Genomic DNA, 16,779 nt, shown 5'->3' on the forward strand with positions numbered 1-16,779 from the left:
TTTTCAGTTACTTGTCTGAGGAGGAAGACGACATCTGTATAGGAGAGGCCTGAGTTTAACTCCTGTTGTTATTATATCTCTGTCTTTTAAAGATATATTTATATTCCCATTCTAAATATAGACTTTTTCCCTATTACTATAGTAATTCGTTTAATGGTTTGTCAGCTGCCCTATGTAAGTGAGTTAGATTCCCATATTTGAATATTTGATTTGTTCCATTTGCTTCGTTAATTTCTTTCTGATGGTAATTTCCTTAAAGAAGAAACAAGTAATAAGCTTTACCATAACGAAATAACCTAGAAAAATACAACCAGGACATAAAAAGTAAGAGTAGATCATGGTAAGATTCTTTAAATCGACTATTTCATGTTCTTGTTCAACTCGTTCAATTTGTTGAATTAGATTCTACTTAAGGTTTTTAATCCTTGTCTGGTTTTATATTGCAGTTCATAATTCAGAATTATTTTTAATACTATCTATGTTAAGTAAAAACCGCGATATCACCAATATTATATTCCCGTCAGAATTTGTTTTACGGATTTTAAATAATAAAAAAAAAAAACAATTAAAACAAATCCTCCAACGATATAGTTTAGGTTATTTAATGTACAAATATATATATATATATATATATATATATATATATATATATATATATATATATATATAAATGTATATATATATATAAATGTATATATATATATATATATATATATATATATATATATATATGTATATATATATATATATATATATATATATATATATAAATATATATATTATAAAATTATTTAATATAGCATTTACACATTACTTTCAAAAAAATACTTGTAGGCCTTTTGCGACAGTCTCTAAATTAATGTCCTTAGTAAGACCATTAAGATCCACTGCACCATTATTTAATGCATCTATCACGTTCCCGTTAGTAAGTGCTTTAACGTCCACATTGTTTTTGAAACCATTGACATCGAAACTATTTACAAATGAGGCCAAGTTAAAACTTTGACTCAAAACACCTAGTCCTGATTTTAAAGGAGATACGAAATTATCCAATGATCCATCTTTATACATTTTAATAAGCACGCACATTAACATCTTATGGAGTTTTATAATTGATTTTGATGTTAAAAGAACAACGTGCTGTTGATTAACACGTTCTTCGTTTTGGAATGCATCCGTCATAGAAGCAACTATACTAGCTAAAACTTTTGTGTCTACACATTTATTTACAGCTGTCACGAATCCTATGTTGTTCAAAAATTCAGGCGCGCCTTCAATGGACGATAAGCTTTGTAAAGCGCCTGAGAGGAACGTTAGAGCATCTATTGAAATATCTGGTTTGGATGACAATGGTTCAGCAATTGTAGGTGCTCCTGAAAATATAATTGTAATTTAGTTTTAGTTCAATCGAAGGAAATGTAATATATATATATATATATATATATATATATATATACATATATATATATATATATATATATATATATATACATATATATATATATATATATATATATATATATATATATAGAAAAGAAATTTAATCTTTGCAGATTAGTTAAATAGTAAACTCTTAAATATTGGGGAAATCTGCAAGAAATACTCTAATGTGTATCAATTGTTTCGCCGAACGTTTTCGCCAAAGAGAATTAATTTGGCTTCTTCAGGGCTGAAAGAGAATAAATTATAATTAGCTACCATATATTATCTATTAAAACATTATTGATCTTACCGTAACTTAGAATTGTAGAGTTAGTATATTAAAAAACTTTGCTAGTAACATAGTGGTGTTTTTTGTTACTATGTGCAAAAAAAGTTTTTTATAAGAATTGAAATGTATGGTAGCTTCGAACTTGACACGTAAAGGCTTACCCAAGGTTAATCGAAAAACCCAATGCAACTACATTTAAAAGGAGGTAATTCTTTGAAATGTCGGCAATAACTAAATTTTTGATTTTAAATAGTTAAAAGTGAGGTTCTGTTTAAGCCAGAACGCAAGCGCTGACAACTTCATTATAATTGGTATGAATCTTTATGTCGTTAAGGTTCATTGGTAAAAAACGAATGAATTTAAATCCCAGTAAAGGGAAATATTATTTTGATTTTCTTAATTTAATTATATTATATTGTTCATGTATTATTGAATCTTATTGAGACGTATCTAAGAAAAGCAAGGGAATGTTATATATTTTTTGTTAATGAAAATTAATTATAAAGGTATGTTAGTTGTTAATGGATATATCAGTCAAGTTAGTAATCTGTGATATAGTATTGTTCTTGGTATCTGATTTAAGTAACAGGTGGTATATATCGCTTAGATTCTTGATGTCACTCTTAACATTAATGGAGAAATCGTTAAGAAAAATATAAGACATTTCAATGAACTCTCTTTTAGATTTATTGTTCTCACGGTGGAGAATTGTGGTGTTGGTATAGTCCATGAGATGACCAGTGGAATGGACATGTTTGGCTAATGCACAACGGTCAGGGTGAAGTCGAGAATCACTTTTGTGTAGTGTAATACGTGATTTTAATAATTGAGATGTTTGACCGATGTAAGAATTGTTGCAAGAGAGACATGGAATGTTGTAGACAATATTACTAAGCCTATCTATGGGAGTCTTATCTTTTATCTTAGAATAAAGATTATTAATTGTTAGGGCTGATCTACAAGCTACATTAAGTTTAATGTTGTTATTATTATTGCCAAAGCTATTTTCAACACTTTTCAGAATCCTTGTTAACCCCGGAGTGATATCTCTGAAATATGGTAATGAAAAAAATTTGTTTATAGGAGTATCAGAGACTGGGTTCCCACTTAAGACATCAGGATCAGCATTGTTAGTCGCGAAGGAAGGTGAAATATCTTCGTCATGGATAGTATTAAACAAAATCTTATTAACTAATGGTGTTGGATAAGCGTTTGAAATAAAAAGTTTTTGTAGGATTTGTAGGTTTTTTGTATGAAATGAAGGATCTGACAGTTTTGTAACTCTATTTTTCATCTGTTTGATTAAGTTGACTTTGGTAGAATTATTATGGTATGAGTTGTAGTTAAGGTATCTACCAGAATGGGTCGGTTTTTGATACCAATCTATTTTGATGTTGTTGGTTTCCCTGATCATCCTTATGTCGAGAAAGAAAAAACTAACAACATATAATGGGAACATTGCAAAGTTTTATGCTTTGCCAAAAATCCACAAACCAACACTATCGGTTCGTCCCATAGTAGCTTCCATTGGAACACCCACTGAAAATATCTCAGCTTTTGTTACAGACATACTTACTAATGCATATAATTATGAAAGTCAATATTACATTAAAGATTCTTTTGAGATGGTAAATAAATATAATGGCTACATACTTCCATCGAATTATGTCCTCGTTAGCCTTGACGTTGTATCCTTATTCAGCAATGTTCATCTAGGAATATGTTTGACATCAATAGAGATCAACTGGGACCGTATTAGAGGTTGTTGTTCCATGTCTTACGACAGATTCATCAGCATTGTCGAATTTCTCTTTAACAACACTTACTTCTCATTTAATGATAAATTCTATCAACAAACTTTCGGTACCCCTATGGGAGCTAAGATTTCTCCTATCATTGCAACTTACGTTATGGATTATGTATTAGACTCAGTCATTCCTTTACTATCCTTTAATATTCCATTTATTAAAAAATATGTTGATGATATCATTTTGGCTATACCCAATGACAAGGTAGATGAACTATTAGACACTTTTAATGGTTATGACCCCTACATCCAGTTCACTATAGAGAGGGAAGATGGTAATTGGTCCGTCCCCTTTCTCGACATAAGGATGATCAGGGAAACCAACAACATCAAAATAGATTGGTATCAAAAACCGACCCATTCTGGTAGATACCTTAACTACAACTCATACCATAATAATTCTACCAAAGTCAACTTAATCAAACAGATGAAAAATAGAGTTACAAAACTGTCAGATCCTTCATTTCATACAAAAAACCTACAAATCCTACAAAAACTTTTTATTTCAAACGCTTATCCAACACCATTAGTTAATAAGATTTTGTTTAATACTATCCATGACGAAGATATTTCACCTTCCTTCGCGACTAACAATGCTGATCCTGATGTCTTAAGTGGGAACCCAGTCTCTGATACTCCTATAAACAAATTTTTTTCATTACCATATTTCAGAGATATCACTCCGGGGTTAACAAGGATTCTGAAAAGTGTTGAAAATAGCTTTGGCAATAATAATAACAACATTAAACTTAATGTAGCTTGTAGATCAGCCCTAACAATTAATAATCTTTATTCTAAGATAAAAGATAAGACTCCCATAGATAGGCTTAGTAATATTGTCTACAACATTCCATGTCTCTCTTGCAACAATTCTTACATCGGTCAAACATCTCAATTATTAAAATCACGTATTACACTACACAAAAGTGATTCTCCACTTCACCCTGACCGTTGTGCATTAGCCAAACATGTCCATTCCACTGGTCATCTCATGGACTATACCAACACCACAATTCTCCACCGTGAGAACAATAAATCTAAAAGAGAGTTCATTGAAATGTCTTATATTTTTCTTAACGATTTCTCCATTAATGTTAAGAGTGACATCAAGAATCTAAGCGATATATACCACCTGTTACTTAAATCAGATACCAAGAACAATACTATATCACAGATTACTAACTTGACTGATATATCCATTAACAACTAACATACCTTTATAATTAATTTTCATTAACAAAAAATATATAACATTCCCTTGCTTTTCTTAGATACGTCTCAATAAGATTCAATAATACATGAACAATATAATATAATTAAATTAAGAAAATCAAAATAATATTTCCCTTTACTGGGATTTAAATTCATTCGTTTTTTACCAATGAACCTTAACGACATAAAGATTCATACCAATTATAATGAAGTTGTCAGCGCTTGCGTTCTGGCTTAAACAGAACCTCACTTTTAACTATTTAAAATCAAAAATTTAGTTATTGCCGACATTTCAAAGAATTACCTCCTTTTAAATGTAGTTGCATTGGGTTTTTCGATTAACCTTGGGTAAGCCTTTACGTGTCAAGTTCGAAGCTACCATACATTTCAATTCTTATAAAAAACTTTTTTTGCACATAGTAACAAAAAACACCACTATGTTACTAGCAAAGTTTTTTAATATACTAACTCTACAATTCTAAGTTACGGTAAGATCAATAATGTTTTAATAGATAATATATGGTAGCTAATTATAATTTATTCTCTTTCAGCCCTGAAGAAGCCAAATTAATTCTCTTTGGCGAAAACGTTCGGCGAAACAATTGATACACATTAGAGTATTTCTTGCAGATTTCCCCAATATTTAAGAGTTTACTATATATATATATATATATATATATATATATATATATATATATATATACATATATATATATATATATATATATATATATATATATATATACATATATATATATATATATATATATATATATATATATATATATATATATGTATATGTAGTTATATATGTATTTATATATATAATTATATATATACATATATATATATATATATATATATATATATATATATATATATAATTATATTTGGAATATATTCAATGGTTGAATAGCAGAGGTTTTATCGGTCAATAATTGGCAAATAAAACTCGTCAACTACTTTATTGATTTATTTGAATACGTTTCGCTTTTATTTTTAAAAGCATCATCAGTTCACTACAAATAAAAAAGATTTTAGAATATAAGTAAACAAACCAACAGGGTTCATACTTACAAAAACAATTTGTAGGGTTTTTTTATAGATGTTATAAAAACTCGACGATAACTTAACATTAAAGATTACAAACTAAACGAGAGGCGAAACAAAAAAAAAAAAAAAATATTTGCCAAAATAATTTTATTTGCCAATTATTGACCGATAAAACCTCTGCTATTCAACCATTAAATATATTCCAAATTTAATCAGAGGTCGTATTTTTTTCTATATATAATTATATATATATATATATATATATATATATATATATATATATATATATATATATATATATATATATATATATTGTTATGATGTATTATTTGTGAATGATGTTTTAATGAGCAATGAGTGTTTTTAATAATATATATATATATACATATATATATATATATATATATATATATATATATATATATATATATATATATATATATATATATATATATATAGGGTTTTTATCGCGGTTCTCAAAGAATTAGTTTGTAAGCACTTTTTTAAATTATCTTTATTATATCTATTATGAAACACACATATATATTTAACATAGCCAATGTAAATTTCAAATAAACTATCTTTAAATTGAAATTCTTATGAAACTAATTAAATTATATTAACAAAATTTTGTACCTTTCTGTCACTGAATGCCTAAATGAAACTGTTCTCCAAAATAAAGATTTTAATCACCACTCAATGTCTTCGTTCTCAGCTTCGGTTATCCTTGTTTTTGTGAAATTACTTTTTCCAATTATCAGCTTCCACTAATTTAAATTATTTTTCTTCTTAATAGCATTTATATTTATTCTTCTTTTTAATACATCAATATCCAATCACCAAATATATTATATAATTTTAATTTTCAATTAATACCTTCTTTCATTATCCAATCACCATTTATACATAACATAATTTTCAATCTTCAATCATAATATCTTTTAATATACTTTCGAATACTATCAAATTTTAAGACTAAATCACTGATTATTGCATACTTTATACTTTCTTCCTAATTCTGACTGACTAATCTTGAACTTACTGAACAATTGACTTCACTAACTGTAACTAACTGTGTCTGTCTTCTTAATAACTAATTGTCTGACTGCTTACTGACTGGCTGACTCGACTGACCATTTTGAATCCAAATCACCGAGTATTTATACCTTTTCAATGTTCCAGAACCATCTGGCAAGAAATCATATTCGAATTGTTCTATATATGAATGTTCTCGAAAAAGTATATCTTCGATCCACAGACATAACCATATTCGAGAAAGTTCTACCGTAAACAAAGGTTAAATTATGTATTCTAGAGAATTCTTTACTATTCTATCGAGAATTTTATTGACATTTAGGCTTTTCAGATCAGAATATAAACTTATATATAATTTAAACAACCGAAATTAATAAACTACACTACTTCAAATCCATAACTATATGTAAACTAAACATTTCAAACCAATATATAACCCCACTTCTAGATTCGCAACCATCACTTAAAATATCACTTTCAGAGTATGTATATCTGGTTGCCTATGCACATGGCTCATTTAAATATATTTACAATATTATAATTATTAAAAAAAAACTTTTTACACTTATTATATGCTAATTTCTTAAAAATGCCCTCACATAAATAATTTTTATAATATTCCCTAGTATATAACTTATTAAAATAACCAAATACTTTTTATATCTAATATTATCTAATATATAGGTAACTTATAAATTAATTTTTTAAACACTATTTTTCCTCCTCCTACGTCCAATATCATTTCAATATATATATATATATATATATATATATATATATATATATATATATATATATATATATATATATATATATATATATATATATATATATATATATATATATATATATATATATTGTTATGATGTGTTGTTTGTTTGAATGATGAGCAATGAGTATTTTTAATAATATAATATATAGGGTTTTTATCGCGGTTCTCAAAGAATTAGTTTGTAAGTACTTTTTTAAATTATCTTTATTATAACTATTATGAAACACACATATATATCTAACCTAGCCAATGTAAATTTAAAATAAACTATCTTTAAATTGATATTCTTATAAAACTAATTAAATTCTATAGACAATGTAAAATTTAAACAAACTATCTTCAAAATTGAAACTGTTATGACACTAACTAAATTATATTAACAAAATTTTGTACCTTTCTTTCACTGAATGCCTAAATGAACTGTTTTCCACTATATAGATTCTAATCACCACTGAATGTCTTCGTACTTCGGTTATCCTTGTTTTTGTGAAATTACTTTTTCCAATTATCAGCTTCTACCAATTTAAGATATAGTTTTCTTCACCAGCATTTATACACCACCAAGCAAACCAGCAAACACCATTTATATTTATTCTTCTTTTCAATATACCAATATCCAATTATTATAAGTTGATTTATACTAATCTCCAATCATAATATAATTTTAATTCCTTCCAATGTCCATCCAATATTCTTCTAATATACTTTTATAATCTTCAATAATTATTTGTGTATAATTATAAATGTGCATTAAATATATGCATAATTTTTAATCTTCATTTAACTCACTATATTAAACAATTGGACTATTTGTAACTGATTCACTGACTCCAACTAACTTTCATATTTCTTACTAAATTTTTCTGACTGACTTCTTGAAAATTATGAACAATTTACTTCACTAACTAAATGTGTCTACTAACTTTCATAATAAACTGGCCATCTTGAATCCAAATCACGGTATTTATATCTTTTCGGATGTTCCAGAACCATCTGGTAAGAAATCATGTTCTATTTAATTCTATTACTTCTATATGGATGTTCTCGAAAAAAATATATGTTGGATCCACAGACATCACCATTATTTCCAGAATGTTCGACCGTCAACAAAGGTCAAATTCTGCATTCTGGAGAATTCGTTAATGTTCTATTGATAATTTTGTTTACATTTAGGCTTTTCAGATCAGAATATATAATTAAATTAGTAACTTAACATTCTAATTTAATAAACTACACATTTTAAACAACTATAACCCCACTTATATTCGTAAGAATTCTTAAAATGACACTTGGAGAGTATGTATAGTGTGTTGCCTAGTCACATGGCTCACTTAAATATATCTACAAAATCATAACTACAAAAATACAACTTTTTACAATTATTATATGCTAATTTCTTAAAATGCCCCCACATAAATATATTTTTATAAAATTCTCTAGTATATAACTTATTTAAAATAATCAAATACTTTTTTATATCTAATATTATGTAGTATATAACTTATAAATTAATTTTTTAAACAATATCATTTCAATATATATATATAAAAGACTACAACCGTCAATTTATATTTTAAAAGTATTCGAGGTTTGCTTGGTCATTCAGGTTGGCAAATAAAAAAGAAGTCGACTATTTATTAGTTTATCGAAGACGTTTCGCTTTATATTTCTAAAGCTTCATCAGTTCTCTAAAATACAACAGATGCCATAGAGTTTATCAGAAATACAGGTGTTAATAGTTCATAACTTACAACTCAATATCTAGTATATTATCGATGTTGTTATAATATGTACTGTTAACTTTACTCAACATTGAAAAACTAACTGAACAAAAAAAAACAAAAAACACACAAACTGTGCAGATAATAATGTTCATATTCGAAAATACGAAGATTAAAAATGTTTCAAACGGACATCTTCATTTAGAGATGGCTGAAGACAACCAAAGCACTAATTTATTGCAATTAAGTTATTGGTTTTTCGGTCAAAGTGGAGAAATAAAAGACAAAGAAGGTGGCTACTTCATCTATTTATTGAAGACGTTTCGCTTTCTGTTTAGAAAGCATCATCAGTTAAAGAACAATGTGAAAAAACCAGACATCCAAAGAGAAGTTAAAACATGTGTGTTACCTCAAAAAGACATGTAGCAGTCAACGATATTAAATTTGCAAAAAAAAACCAAAAACGGGTCGGCCTTAGGGGGGAAGCTTCGAGCAGGAACTTTTCCAAAGACCATCTCATACTAACAGCTTCTTTAAAATGTCGTGAAGATAGTGTATATGTAGATGAAGAAATAAATAGTAGAAGGCATACGTTGTTGGTGGATACTGGAGCGACCAGAACCATTATACGCCCGACAGTTAAAAACAGCCTTAAGAAACTGTTACCAACGAGATTGCAACTTCGGACCGCTACAGGTGAAAATGTCAGCATTTATGGAGAAATCCAGGTACAATTGGGAATTGAAGCAGAAAAGTTCGTCCATACTGTTATAGTTGCTGACATCGAAGAGGATGTTATATTAGGAATGGACGTAATGAATATGCATGGATTCCAATTGGATTTTAAGAATAAGTTAATCAAAGTTGGCAACGAGGAGGTTTTTCTTCATCCACATGATGACAACACTGTGCAAGCAGCCATTAAAGAAGATACAGTGGTGCCTGCGAAAAGCGAAACGATCATAGTAGCGGGGCTACAGAGAATTGTGGACGAGGGTACACCTGTTATGATGGAGCCATGGAACCATGACGATGAGGTTGGCCGTGGAACCATAATTGGAAAGGAATTGGTGACTTCGGCTAAAGAAATTCCTATGAGACTTATCAATGTCAATGACTACCCAGTGTAACCATCAAGAAAGAGACAAAAGTAGGAACTTGTGTACCTGTGACATCCATAATCCGCCAGGCGACAATATCTGATAATTCCAACGACAAATTCGACCAAATGGTTGCATTTGCGGGATAGTCTCTAAATCAGATGGAGAAAAGGAAATACGGGGAATTTCTTCGGCAGTATCGTAATATTTTCGTACCGAAAGGAGGAAAGATCGCAAGAACAACCGTTATTAAGCATAAAATTGATACTGGTGATGCTAAGCCAATTCGCCAAACAGCTCGACGATTACCACAGGCGAAAAGAGAGAAAGCTGAAACAATTGTTCACGTAATGAAGAAAGACGGGGTGATAGAACCTTCTACGAGTCCATGGGTCTCTCCGGTGGTCCTGGTTAAGAAGAAAGACGAAACGATGAGATTCTGTATGGATTATCGTTTACTAAACAACGTTACCAAGAAAGATAGTTATCCTCTGCCTCGGATCGACGATACATTGGACATATTGGCTGGAAGTAAATTGTTTTCTACTTTGTATTTGAAATCTGGATACTGGCAGGTAGAAATGGATCCAGTAGATAAAGAGAAGACAGGCTTTACCACAGGATCTGGATTGTGGTAATTCAACGTTACGCCGTTTGGACTCTGTAATGCTCCTGCGACATTTAAGAGGCTTATGGCAGATGTGTTGAGAGGGTTATCTTGGAAAACATGCCTGGTTTATCTAGATGATATAATCGTCTTGGGGGAGACATTTGAAGATCATCTGAAGAATTTAGAAAACGTGTTTAATCGACTTAAAGCTGCCCAATTGATGTTAAACCCCAAGAAGTACCAGCTATTTCAAGGTAAAGTCAATTATCTGAGTCATATAGTCAGTAAAGAAGGAGTGGCCATAGATAAGGGAAAAATCGATTCCATTAAAGAATGGCCAGTACCAACGGACAAACATCAAGTGAGAAGTTTTCTTGGACTATGTACTTACTACAGGAGGTTTATTAAGAACTTTGCAGATATCGCTAAGCCATTAATGCGACTTACAGAGGAAGCAAGAGATTACCGCTAGGATACAGACTGCCATAATGCCTTGAGACCTTAAAAAAGCATTTAATCACGGCACCAATTTCAGGATATCTACTGCCAGAAGAAGAGTTCATCTTTAATACAGATGCAAGTAATGTGGGAATTGAAGGAGTGCTGTCTCAGATTCAAGGAGGACAGGAACGAGTCCTTGGATATTTTAGTAAAGTTCTTTCAAAACCTGAGCGGAATAATTGCGTCACGAGAAGAGAACTTCTAGCAGTAGTGAAATCAGTAGAGCACTTTTATCAATAACTCTATGGAAGGAAGTTTTTAATCCGAACCGATGCGGCCGCCCTTAAGTGATTGATGCAGTTTAGGAATCCAGAGGGTCAGATAGCCAGATGGATCGAATGACTCCAAGAATACGATTTCAAGATTGAGCACCGGGCTGGAGTTAGCCACAGAAACGCTGATTCTCTTTCCAGAAGGCCATGCCCAGCAGAGTGTTCATGCTGCAACAAAACGGAATCCAAGGAAGCAGCAGTGCTAAGAACATCGATGGTCAACGACGACTGGACTTCTACTAAGATAAGGGAAGAACAAGTGAGAGATCCAATTATACAAATAATTTGAAACTGGAGAGAGAAAAAACGTTTGGGTTATTGTCAAATACAACAAGGGCTACAATTCAAACGTTTAAGAATAAGTAATGTATTAATTACTGGATTACTTTTAAGTTATTTATTATAATTTATTAATGTTATAAATAAATAAAAATTAATTTTCTAAGTGTATATCTTTCAAATTATATCCGTTAGACCCCCAGTATTATACTTTTTTGAAATCAGCTCATTTTTATCGACCCAAAAATGTCCCAAAATACAGGGTCTCACATTCACTGTAACGTGTATCATCTTATATAATGAAATTTTATTGTTAAATGTAGAACATTAAATTTAAAAATCGATGTGTTTTAGATTTTTCTAAAAATTTTTCATTTAGGAAATATCGAATTTATTCCATATTTTACGGACACACTGTATGTATGAAGAACCTCTAGAGTTAAAAAAATGGTATATGAATATTGTAAAATTTTAATTAATTCTTTAAATAAATGTATTGTAATTACAAAAGGACATTAATATATGACAAAAAAGGAGGGGTATATGCAATTTGAACTATGTACTGTAGGCAGTTTGGAGATTTAAATTCTGTTAAAAACAAAAATGTAAATATGTACATGTATATATATATATATATATATATATATATATATATATATATATATATATATATATATATAGAGAGAGAGGGAGAAAAGAAATTTAATCTTTGCAGATAAGTTAAATAGTAAACTCTTAAATATTGGGGAAATCTGCAAGAAAGACTCTAATGAGTATCAATTGTTTCGCCGAACGTTTTCGCCAAAGAGAATTAATTTGGTTTCTTCAGGGCTGAAAGAGAATAAATTATAATTAGCTACTATATATTATCTATTAAAACATTATTGATCTTACCGTAACTTGTAGAGTTAGAAGTTAGAATATTCAAAAACTATGCTAGTAACATAGTGGTGTTAGATCAGCCCTAACAATTATTAATCTTTATTCTAAGATAAAAGATAAGACTCCCATAGATAGGCTTAGTAACATTGTCTACAACATTCCACGTCTCTCTTGCAACAATTCCTACATCGGCCAAACATTTCAATTATTGAAATCACGTATTACACTACACAAAAGTGATTCTCGACTTCACCCTGACCGTTGTGCATTAGCCAAACATATCCATTCCACTGATCATCTCATGGACTATACGAACACTACAATTCTCCACCGTGAGAACAATAGATCTAAAAGACAGTTCAACGAAATGTCTTATATTTTCCTTAACGATTTCTCCATTAATGTTAAGAGTGACATTAAGAATCTAAGCGATATATACCACTTCTTACTTAAATCAGATACCAAGAACAATACTACATCACAGATAACTAATTTGACTGATATATCCATTAACAACTAACCTACCTTTATAATTAATTTTCATTAACTAAAAAAGATAACTTTCCCTTGATTTTCTTAGATACATCTCAATAAGATATAATAATGCATGAACAATAGAATATAATTAAATAAAGAAAATAAAAATAATATTTCCTTATACTGGGATTTAATTTCATTCGTTTTTTTACCAATGAACCTTAACGACATAAATATTCATAAGAACTACTGAATTTGTCAGCGCTTGCGTTCTGGCTAAAACAGAACCTCACTTTTAAACTTTCTAAAAATCAAAAATTTAGTTATTGCCGACAATTCAAAGAATTACCTCCTTTTAAATGCAGTTACATTGGGTTTTTCGATTAACCTTGGGTATACCTTTGCGTGTTAAGTTCAAAACTAGCATACATTTCAAACCTAAAAAAACTTTTTTTTGCACATAGTAACAAAAAATACCACTATGTTACTAGCAAAGTTTTTTAATATTCTAACTCTACAATTCTAAGTTACGGTAAGATCAATAATGTTTTAATAGATAATATATGGTAGCTAATTATAATTTATTCTCTTTCAGCCCTGAAGAAGCCAAATTAATTCTCTTTGGCGAAAACGTTCTGATCATGGATCACTGTTGCTGATCATGGATATCGGAAATTAAAATCTGATACGGTACACATATTACAGAACTTTTTAGTTCGTTATCTAACAAATTTTTGAGAAAATATTCGGCATTAATACATCGATCACTATCAAAACTGGTATCAGAAGAAATTGCATAAGAATTTATATTAGGTGTAAGTGAGACGATCCCACCCTGAACTGATAGGGAGCAGGGACTATTTCTCTAAAGGTAATACTCCTGAGATGTTATGTGTTTTTTGTATTATTTTATGGGCTGGAGGCTTGGACATTAAAGCCATCGAATTAGAGACCTACGGAAGAATATTACGAATCAGTTGGATGTATAAAGTTACTAAACTCAAGGTGTTGAGAAAAATGGAAAAAGATAAAGAGGTTTTAACCTTGGTATAACTTTGATTCCGCTGATCTCTTTGGAGTAGCTTTATCGAAAGTGCAAACTGTCATGGTGATTTTCCTCCTTTTTTAGATGAGTTGGTGGAGAAGAATAATTCATGGCCAAAATGCCTCTAAACATCAAAAATTTAAAATCCACAAGGAAACAAAGTTCCTGTATTTGGCTGTATACCATATATTAAAAAATTTTAAATAAAATCCTTTATAAAAAGGTATATAAAAAACCCAGTTGGGCTATGTTGCATTGACAAAACGTTTTCGGAATAAATATTCCGTCATCAGTGTCAAGTTAATACATGGATGTAGCCACTAAATATGTGGGTAAAAACCCTTTAAAAATTATTAAATAAGATTTGATTTACATTATGTCTAATTTACAGTTAAGATGTTAAAGTTACCGTTGGATTGGTATAGTATGTATAGGTATAGATATGTCGCCATGTTACCAATCCAACGGTAACTTTAACATCTTAACTGTAAATTAGACATAATGTAAATCAAATCTTATTTAATAATTTTTAAAGGGTTTTTACCCACATATTTAGTGGTTACATCCATGTATTAACTTAACACTGATGATGGAATATTTATTCCGAAAACGTTTTGTCAATGCAACATAGCCCAACTGGGTTTTTTATATACCTTTTTATAATATTATTTTTCAAAAATTTCAAAAAATTCAAAAAAATTTTCAAAAATTTAATTATTATTTTAAATAGTTCTTTGTAAATACCTACTTGATTACAACGTTATTGTTTACGTTATATTCAGCTTCATAGAAATAAAAATATATGGATAATTAAAACTGTCTGCCTGCAAAACAGGGAAGAGGTGAAAAATATTTAACATAAAAATAAAATAAGAAACCGTTTTGCATTCAATCCAAAGTAAGAACATTTTTAGAAATATGACCTGCTAAGTTTCTTATCTTTGCAAATTCATTTCTAATCCATAGAAAATTGGTAAACTAAAAACAACCAGCGCGTTTGATCAAATTCTTGGTTAGACAGGTCGGAAACAAAAAAGTTTTGGTTATAGAAGCAATATTTTAAAAAATATTTAACAAACACGTTCCATATATTGTATCATTATTAATTATAATATAGGGGGCATAACTTGTCATTTATTAGATAATTTAGGTTAAATAATATTTGCAGATGTACTAATAATTATAGTAAATTACATTACCTGTTACAACTGGGTTCCTTAGAACAAATGGGCTAATACCTAAAATTTAAATACAATATTACATATTAGCGAATTCTTTATATTTGATACCTATTTCAATAATAAAACTTTCATTTTAAATTTATGAATTTTGTCTTAATTTTAATCCATACTCACCAACTAAGAACAGGAAATAAAAGCTGCAGTACATTTTAAGTATAGTAACTAATATTTATTATAAAGAACTAAAAATATATACTCCGTGTACATGTAGACATGAGTGTTTGCTAAAATGGTTCTTATATTATTCATTACAACAGTATTCATTACAATATATTCAAATGAAAACAATATTAATATTTAAAATTTATTAAAACACAATCTATGTGGAAATAGTGAATTTTGTATTTCACGCTTAAAAAATGAATTAGTTTGTTCGAATGATAGGAGTCAAAGTCCAAGAGAATCACAAACATTTTTGCATATTGTTCATTTTGCTTATTATGACCCAATTATGGTAAACATAAGTAAGGTAGAGTTGCACTAATGCTTACTAACACAGCGACACAAGCGTTGATGAAATAGGAGAATGTTTTAGAAACTTAATCATAATCATTGTTTATACATTAACAAATCGACAAGAAGACGAACTCAAAGACGAATTTGATAAATAAATGTGTATGCTCTTAGCCAACTTACAAAAAACTTATTAAAGAGATAGTAAAATCATTAGAGGAGACTGGAATACCAAAGTAGGAACAAACAATGACGGAAAGGAAAATGTAATGGGAATCCATGATATAGGAGACAATTACGATAATGATATAAAATTAATAGAGTTGTGTTCGACAAGCAATTTCATTATAGAAAAAAAAAACTGTTCCCACATAAGTATATCTACAAAACAACATGGATATCACTAGTAGGAGATATTAAAAACCAAATGCATCACCTTTCTATTTCAAAAGAATGGAAAAACTCCTTCCAAGCCACGAGAAAAATGAGAGGAGCAGACCATAAACTTGTCAGGGCTAAGATAAGAATTAGCCTAAGAACAAAATATAGGACAAATAAACAATAAGAGAGTACCAAGCTAAGCTAGAAAAATATTCCAGGGATTTAAC

General features: G+C 29.3%; 1 protein-coding gene across 1 annotated transcript; it reads right to left on the reverse strand.

Annotated features, from left to right (window-relative positions):
• Positions 1–775: 775 nt before the first annotated feature.
• On the reverse strand, positions 776–15,977 carry LOC140442701 (uncharacterized). Its single transcript, XM_072533687.1, has 3 exons — positions 15,833–15,977; positions 15,677–15,715; positions 776–1,373 (listed from the first exon to the last, which is right to left on the reverse strand). Exons 1-3 carry the CDS (start codon positions 15,864–15,866, stop codon positions 817–819), a joined length of 630 nt encoding a protein of 209 aa, XP_072389788.1. The 5' UTR covers positions 15,867–15,977; the 3' UTR covers positions 776–816.
• Positions 15,978–16,779: the final 802 nt, after the last annotated feature.

This window comes from Diabrotica undecimpunctata, chromosome 6 (assembly GCF_040954645.1).
Source record: "Diabrotica undecimpunctata isolate CICGRU chromosome 6, icDiaUnde3, whole genome shotgun sequence".
NCBI lineage: Eukaryota > Metazoa > Arthropoda > Insecta > Coleoptera > Chrysomelidae > Diabrotica > Diabrotica undecimpunctata.

Excerpts from the sequence above, each read along its gene's own strand:
- LOC140442701 (XM_072533687.1), bottom strand. The coding sequence starts at position 15,866 with ATGTACTGCAGCTTTTATTTCCTGTTCTTAGTTG. Across the intron at positions 15,716-15,832 it reads TTATTTCCTGTTCTTAGTTG|GTATTAGCCCATTTGTTCTA; the intron begins GTGAGTATGGAT and ends TTTAAATTTTAG. Across the intron at positions 1,374-15,676 it reads AAGGAACCCAGTTGTAACAG|GAGCACCTACAATTGCTGAA; the intron begins GTAATGTAATTT and ends TTATATTTTCAG.